Source organism: Poeciliopsis prolifica, unplaced genomic scaffold (assembly GCF_027474105.1).
Source record: "Poeciliopsis prolifica strain line A6 unplaced genomic scaffold, Auburn_PproV2 SCAFFOLD036, whole genome shotgun sequence".
NCBI classification, from domain to species: Eukaryota; Metazoa; Chordata; class Actinopteri; order Cyprinodontiformes; family Poeciliidae; genus Poeciliopsis; species Poeciliopsis prolifica.
Window position 1 is genome coordinate 4,677,153 of NW_026562411.1, and position 8,642 is coordinate 4,685,794.

Sequence of the window (8,642 nt, forward strand, 5' to 3'; positions counted from 1 at the left end):
TCGAGAGCATTAAAACACTTGTGCAGACAAAATCTCAAATGAAAACATTCAAACGTCAACTGGCCAGCAGTGCGATGTTGAGTGTTGAAGACATCTGAGTGTCCTCAACACTCAGATGTTGGTTATCAGAGTTAAAGTGCTCAGAAAAAGGACATTCCTGAACTTAATCAGACCAATAAAACCCACAACTTCCAATATCTGGACTAGTAACAGATCAAACACAAACCAGCACCAGAATGAGTCAGCTGTCACCAGTTCAACTACATCTCAATATCACACCCAGTACAACAACGAAGCTATGCTAATAAAAGCCTTAAAAACCCAGAAGAATACCAGATCAATTAGAATCTTAAAGATCCAGCAACAGGCCGGTAGCTGTTGCTGGATCTGATGCATCAAACACCAGATCCATATCCGACCAATTAGCAGGATTACACTAGAACCAATATAATAAAAACCCAGAAGACCTGAAACGAGACAATTAAAAACCTTGATGAACCGCAAGAAAACAAGAAGAGGAAAAATCCGAACCCATTCAAGAGTCCAGCCAATATCACATCCCAGTAGCAGCCCAATGATAACCCATTCAGCTCATTATCTGCCCAATATCCGGTCAGTCAGCCCAGTTATTGTTGGTTTTCATCAATCATCCCGACGAGAACCTGCGAAGGACTCGGAGGTAGACCCAGGACCATCCCAGCAGGACCGTCCCCTCGGTGTGGGGAGGGGGGAGGTTATTCAGGCGTACAGTGTTGGTCTGGACACACAGATGTCATGACACCTTAATCCAGCCATCCGTTATTGATTGTTCCATGTGTGTGACCTTGCCGCAGGAGCTCAGCCGATCAAATGCACCTCTCCTGTTAGGACGGGGCCTATGGACTGAACAGGTTGTTTTCTCTGGAGACTGGTCCCAAATAAGTTAGAACACACTCAGGTGATGTGAACTGGAAGTCGAAAGGGAATCAGAAAGCAGAAGAAAGTGAAGACATGAATGAGCTGATGGAAATGAAACAGCTCAGTTTAATTTGGCAAAATTTCTCTCGAGGTTCATCTATGAAACTTTCTGTTCTCCTAAATAAGTGTGTGTGTGTGTGTGTGTGTTGTCCTCTAACGGTTTCTGACTGTTTAAGTGTGTTTTATCTCTCCATGCTGATGTGCCTTTGCTGTGACCTGAGAGTGTGTGATGGTGTGCTTTATTGTCTGGTACAGTATGCGTGTGCTACAGTGTGTGTGTGTGTGTGTGTGTGTGTGTGTGTGTATGTGTGTTATCTTTCTGCCCTGATGCACCTCCGCTCTGACCTTGATGAAGCCTGTTTAGGCTAACGGCAACAAAATGTCACCAGCCGGCTCCGGGCGCGCTGATGAACAAAATATGCATGGTTCAGTGAAAGCGAGCGCGTGTCAGTCACCTTGAAAATATGACAAACAATAGAGTTTTACTGCAACAACATCAAATACCGAGGTACGATGGGAGGTGGAGGAACACTGGTGACTCAGAGACGAACTGCTTTCACAAGAAAAGAGAAAGAGGCATGTTTTCCGAGGAATAAAGGTGGCGTCAGTGGGTGGAGGGGTCCTGATATGATTTAATGCACAGAAGTAGAAAGAGGCAGGACAGATGTGAAAGTCAGTGAGCGACAGAGGAGCTGCTGTGGGTGTTTAACAAGTCAATAACTCTCAGACAAATTAGTTTTTGTTGGATCGAGTCCAGACTGTTCCGTCAAAATAAGAATGAAATCAGAACAGTCCGGAGACAATCTCAGGATTCCTTCTTAGAGGAAGAAAAAGTTGCTGTATTTTTTCTAATTGCTGTCCAATTCACACAACGGGAAACTTATTTCACTAGAAAATCCCACTGAGATTAAAAAGTGTCTTTTGTAAAATAATTCTGTCCAACAAAATGCAGAAATTACAGAATATTCACAGCAAAACAGAAAAAGTTAACACTGTAATTAACTAAAAGATTCATAAGTTAAAACATCTGAATGTTAAAAACAAGAGTGCCTTTCGGTTTACGTATTTTGGCAACTAACTCCAAAAGAATGGGGCACAAAACTGAAAAGATTTATTTCCAAATTCAATTCAGACGTTAGGGTAAAAGTAAAAGTAAGTTCTCACAACGATTAAAATATCACCCACTGCATTTTCAGTTTCATAAGCCAACAAATATGAAAGAAGTCGTCTTTCAAAATATGTAAAACTACTCGTTATAAGTGAAAGAATCTGTCAGGACTTTTTCATCAATATTAAAACAAATAGTGATAGCTTCCCGAAACACAAGTTATTTTTCTCTTATACTTAGTGAACTAAGATATTTGAACAAGAAATGAGGCCTAAAAAACTTGGTAGGACTTTATGTTTTTGTATTGTACTCACAGCTCTCACAGGTCCACAACTATGACAAATGTCAATGGAAAGTGACGTCAAAGTCGCATCAAAACCACTTTGGTTGTTTCCACAGGAATCACATTCAAAACGATCGGATGCAAGTCGGATTCGGGATCACATATGGAAGTGGCTCAAATCTGAATTTAAAAAAAAATCAAATATGTGGCACATCTGAGTTTTCACACTTATTCTAAAAAGCCTGACCTGGTAACCTGATTGTGAAAAATCTGATCTATGCCACACAACCCAACTCTGTTTATCAAAGAGAATCTGAACCTGGTTCAACCTCTTCTGCTGCCGATCAACAGGAAACAAACTGTTTCATTATGTCTAACTGGTGTCATCACTAAGCCAGAGGTCAGGGACAGGATCACCTGACACACGATGATGCCACAGCCATCCTGACCTCTGACCCTCACAAACATCATCATCCCATCGTATCACACTTTCATTCAGATCAGGAGATAAATGTTCATCATGTGAGTGACCCTCCGTCATGTGACTGTGATGTCACCACGCCTTTATTTTGGCGGTGGGTGTGGGGGTGGGGGGTGGGGGCTGCTTTAAGCAGGCTTCCTGTTGTTAACAAAGGGCCGTTCTTCTGAAAGCGGGGCCCCGGTTCCTCCTCTGCTGTCCAACCAGAGGTGTTTGCTAAAGTAAATCTGCCTAAGTCGTGCAGGAGGGGGCCGAGGGGAGTCTGACAGGAGGTACTGGGGGGATGAAGGTGAATAAAGATAATCTGCTTTTCTTCACAATAAAAGCTTTCATGGGGGGCGGGGCTGAAAAATTAAGAATTCATATCACATGCTGCATTTTAGACTTGATTCCTGACCTGTAAAGAAACAGGACAGCCAGGGGGCCCCAGGGGCCTCCTGCACAGCGAAGCTCAGGATTTAAAAACATTACATATTAAACACTATTAAAAACAAGCAGCAGCAGATGAACTGAAATCCAAACGAAAGTGAGGAGTCAGGAGAAGTAACGAAGCTGCAGACGGCGAGGTGGTTTTTAGGAAATTTTCTCATTTAAAAACAAACTTTCAGGAAGTTTTTAGTTTCTGATCGAAGCGTCTGCCGCTCGGGAGGAGGAGCTGCGCGAAGGCCGCAGCCGCGCCTCCTCCTGCCTCGTTTCTTCACCTCCTCCTCTCTGCGCTCGGTTCCTTTTCTGCAGCTCCTTTCATCTGGGATGGCGGCGAGCTGAGCGTCCCCGGCGGCGCTCGCAGCCTCTGAATGGTGATTAAGGAGGAGCGGAGGAGCTGCTTTCTTTGTTCTGCCCTCAGGGAGGGGGTATTTACCGAGGGAGGGGGGCAGATATGAAAGACATTCAGGTCAGAGAGCAGCAGCTCCGACCTGCTTTTAAACCGCTTCATCAGAAAACCACAAAAAGGCCCCCGTCATGTTACTTTAACATGGTTCTGCTCACCAGAACCCAAAATTCAGACAGTTATAGATTCAAATAAAATGAGGGAGATCCTGGAGTGAAATCAATCAAGTTCAAAGTTAAGTGACAGAACCAATTTGGACCAAACATCAAGCTGAAAAACCCATCCTGGCATGACACAGCTTATTCTGCCAATCGCAGAGTTCATGCAAGTTTCATCAACTCAAATTCAAGACTTTTTAAGACCTACTGAAGACCTTTATGAGTAAAATTTAAAACCTATATCACAACAGAGATGAACAAAGAATTGTAGGGGACCAAAACGGAAATTTCTGGGGTCTTTCTGTGGCTTTTGGAAGCAGCTTCGTGCTTCTCAAATGGCATTCGCCTCTCAAGCTAAATCACAAGTATTACCAACTACTTACCAGTGGATTTAACCACCTTGAGTCACAGATATCTGCACACAATACAAGCTATTCCATGATAGAAAAGTTCATCAAGAAAAAGCCTCCAGGATTAAATAGTCCTGCCACAAAATTTGAGAAATGTAATTAATATGTTTAAGGCCAACGTACATTTTCTTTAACAAGTTTAAGATATTTCACGGCCTTATTTTGGATAAATGAGTTTAAGTCATTTTAAAGATGCATAAACACCCAGAATCAGATTGAAGGGACAAGACAGAAACACAGCTGAGAGGTGGGAACAATACCAAACTGAGGTCGACACGCACAAGGGTTTCTACCAGCATGGAGCTCCTGAGAGTGTGAGGCGGTTAGTGTGTCGACATGAACAGGCCTTCTGTCAGCGAGAGTCAGCTTCCATGAAACTCCTGTCAATGTGCACAGAGCTGCTGTCAGCTTGAAAAGAGCTCCTGGTAGCTCCTGTCACATGATAATCAGTCAGTTTCCTTCCATCATCAGATTTAATGAAGTGAAATTAGAGGGAAGTTGGGGTCGACTGACACATGCACACAAACAGACTGCCATCACTCAGAGGTACCTCCATCTCTCTCTTAATTGTTGGAAAACAAAGTAAGACGCAAACAATTACATGAACAAATGTGACCATGGCATGATCTGTAAGTAATTTTGGTCTAATTCCTCATGGAAATATCTTGAAATATGACAAAACTAACTTACAGAAACTTCTCAGCAAGATATAGGAACTTGTTTTCAGCAAATAATTCCTTAATATAGATGAAAAAGTACTAGTTCCATTGACAGATTATTTCTCTTATAATACGGTTTTGTCAGAAGTAAAATAATCTGCCAGTGGAGCTATTTTTTTTTTTTTTGTTATCAAAAATGAATTATTGACTTAAAACAGATTCTAAAAAGTTATTTGTAAGATAATACACATGAAATGAGACAAAACTAACGTATTTTCACCAGAAACTAGACTAGACATATTTGGTAAGATTTTGTGTTGTTGCGGTAGAGAGCAGGTGTGTCCAAACTGAGGGCCCTTGGGCCATTTGTGGCAATCAGAACCACTTTGGGTGGTCTTTGATCAAGAATAACCTACGTTTTAATATTTCACTGATTTCAGGCCATTAAAAACATAATCATCTTAAAATTAAAAATTTAGGGGGCAATATGAACTATTCAACCAGGTTTTTGCTTTCAGTTTAATTAAATTCATATGGCTCAATGTGGAAAAGTGCAGACTTGGGCACAACACGTAAATAAAATTAGCAATAGAAAGTAAAAGTCAGGCATATTCCGTTATTATTGCTGATAAAATAAAACAAAGTTAGAAAAAGATGATCATCCTGAAAAATGTAGGATGTGGTTTGCTGTTATTTTTTTTAATCCTACAATAATTACACATCACTTGTCAACCACAATCCAAGTGCTTTGCTAATTTTTATTATGATTTTGTGCAATTTATTGTTTTTTTAGCAGACAAAGATGTAAAGAATAAATTTGTTTTTGTTGTTATTCAAAAGAAGAAGACAAAATATTTCAACTTGACGTTTTTGGCCCCCATGCTAAAGAGTTTGGACACCACTGGTGTAGAACGTCAGAAGAAAAGAACCGCTGAGATGAAAATGAAGACAAAACCCAACGGGCTCGACCCGAGAGAGACACTGAGCTGTGGCAGAGACAGAATCCTGATTTCATCCTGAATGATTCAGTTCACCCACTGCAGCTTCACAAACAGCTGTGGTTCTGGTTCTGATGGAAAGCCTCCAGTCCGCTGTGAGGGAACCATCAAACTGCATCACCCCCCCGACCCCGTCCCCACACACACCCACACACACACACACAGAACCATCCGGATTGAAAGCAGTTCCACGAATGGTTCCACCCATGACGGCCTGCAGCAAGAAGAACCCGATCAACCTGAGCAAAACGGTCCGCTTCTTAAGAATCTTCAGTCCAAACCGAGTCAACGAGCGAAAGTTTGTTTCATTCTAATGCAAGACATAAAACCGAAATGTAAAAAAAAAAATTACATTTCAGATTTTAAATCTATGATTTTTTTTATTCTGTCCTGCTCCGAACAAACAAATTAAATATACATTCCAATAAAAATCTATATTCAAACTGTAGTGATGTATTTCACTACACTATAAAAGAGAAAATTAGACATAAGACTACATTTATTGAAGACATGAAAGTTATGGATAACAAGCATAAAATTATTTTGCAGCCTGAACATGTGACAAAAACACACACATACCCACACACACACACACACCCACCCCCACACACACACACATTTAGACGGCCATCAGAAAACAACCGACTTTAATAAACAGCTGCAGCCACACAGCTGGATGAAACTTCCAGATCCTCTGACCCCTTCAACCACCAAAAGTTAGATCTGCAGCTGACTGAGATGCCATGAGACCTCGAAGACACCCAGAGGGAGGGGGACACGCCGTCCCCCGAACGCACAAGGTCGCATAAAAACAAGAACAAAAACTGTGAACCCCCCCCCCAAAAAAAAAAAAAAACTGAGTGAAAATAATAAAAATAAAAATGTAATTTAATTGGATAAATTTGAATAAATCAAATGAGAAGAAGTCAGAAGCAACCAATCGCATTACCCCTTGAATATGTCTGACTATGAAAATAAAGGCTGAAAATAAAAATCTAAACCTCTGATGATGTGCAGTTTTTGTTTTTCTTTCCTAAAGGCTGATCTACACTAGACTGATTTAACTGAGTTTCATTTGATATTTCATTTCTAATCATTTTTCACATCAAAAAAACATTTTTATCTGCACCTGTCCAGATTGTTTAGCTTCAGTTCCAATTTATTGTGTTAAACAGAACAAACTGTATCTAGTTTTATTCACCATTAGTAATTATATGATGCTTTTTTCTAACTCTAATGAAAAACGGGAACTCCCTCTAAGAAACAAACAAACTCTGACTCAGAGTGACGAGCGGTTCCCCGGACACGCGGTGACCCGCATGCGGAGCTCCGGGTAACGGTCCCCTCCCCGCAGCGTCCCGCTCCAACTTTCTGCAGTCTGTAACACTTGTAGCGGAGTTGCGGTGCATGTGTGTGTGCGGTCTTACCGCTCTTTCTGCGGGGGTTGAGCTGCTTGCGCCTCTTCCATCGGGGACTCTGGGCCATCATCTCCGGCTGTCCCGGTCCTCCTGCTGCCTGAACAACGGCACAGACACACACACAGTCAGTCCCAGACCGGCTCCGAGTCCCAGAACTCCTGATCCACTCCCAGAACTCCCGATCCACTCCCACGGCGGCGACCCGCACTCTCTGCGGACTTTGTCAACACTTTGTTGGCTGGAGAGCGCGCACCGAGCCGCGTCCCCGTCAGCCTGATCTCTGATGAGGAGCGTCTCTGCTGGTCTGACAGGAGGAGGGGACACACACACACACACGCACACACACACTCCAGTACACGCGCTCAGAGACACTCACACACTCCCTGCTCCACCTCCAAACAGAACTACACCCAACTACTAACTTGTTGATCCGCCAGGCCTCTCCAATCACTCATCAATGAAAGTATCGATGTCATCTTTGAATATTTTCTGCTTATATAACAGCAACATTCAGGCCTGCTGATCTGGAATCAGCTGCGCTTTTAATGGGAATATTTCTGCTGCTTCACTTTCATCCATCCATCCATCCATTAATGCATCCATATATTCATCCATCCATCTATTCATTCATGCATACATCCATCCATCCGCTGCGGGAATTAAAGCAGATCTATGCCCAGCAAACGCAGCAGCAGCTCGGTCACACAGTGTGTCACATACCGGTCCACTCATCCATTCATCCGTCCTTTAATCCATCCCTTCTTCCGTTCATTCCTCCGCCCCACCTGGAGGCTCTTCTCTCACCTGTCCGCAGGTAGAGCCGTGCAGGTAAGTGCTGCGCTCTGATTGGCTGCGCGGAGTAAACTGTGAGCAGCGGAGCAGAGAGAGCGAAGAGCAGCGGAGGGTTATTCTTACCGCTGTTTCCTGCTGCGGAATCAAAAAATCCAGCCGGGTCTCGGTGAGTCCGGACGGGTCCAGGCAGGTCTCTCAGTCCGGGTCTGGACCGCGAGTCCGGACTGCAGGTTGGTCCGCTCCGTGTGCCGCCTCCCGCCGCCTGTCACCGCGTCTTTCTGCCTCATAAACAGCCGCGAGAACTCGTGGCCGCACGCGCCACCTATCTTCACGCGGAGGGATAATTGATCAGCTTGTCTGTTCACGCGCTCCGGTCTCTGCTCCATACCTGAAGGCTGCGGCTGATTGGCTCACAGGATGTTACCTGAGCAGGTGATGCGACTCACCTGGTCAGGTGGAGCATGCGCAGAAGCGTCTGAGATAATGAGTCGCATGTAAACAGCATCAATGGGTATGTCAGAAAACTTTAAAGGAAAATATTTTTCATCCATA

At 43.4% G+C, this 8,642-nt stretch overlaps 1 protein-coding gene across 3 annotated transcripts in view; it reads right to left on the reverse strand.

The window, feature by feature from the left end:
• Positions 1-8,346, reverse strand: part of zeb2a (zinc finger E-box binding homeobox 2a) — a 43,293-nt gene extending 34,947 nt beyond the window's left edge. Inside the window, exons 1-2 of one of the 3 annotated variants that reach the window (XM_055052809.1) lie at positions 8,214-8,346; positions 7,308-7,395 (exon numbers count right to left, since the gene is read on the reverse strand). In XM_055052809.1, coding sequence (XP_054908784.1) covers positions 7,308-7,368 — 61 coding nt within the window. In that variant the 5' untranslated portion in view covers positions 7,369-7,395; positions 8,214-8,346. Of the gene's footprint in view, positions 1-7,307; positions 7,630-8,213 lie in introns of those variants that run through there. The other 2 variants (XM_055052810.1, XM_055052808.1) reach the window with 2 other exon arrangements.
• Positions 8,347-8,642: the final 296 nt, after the last annotated feature.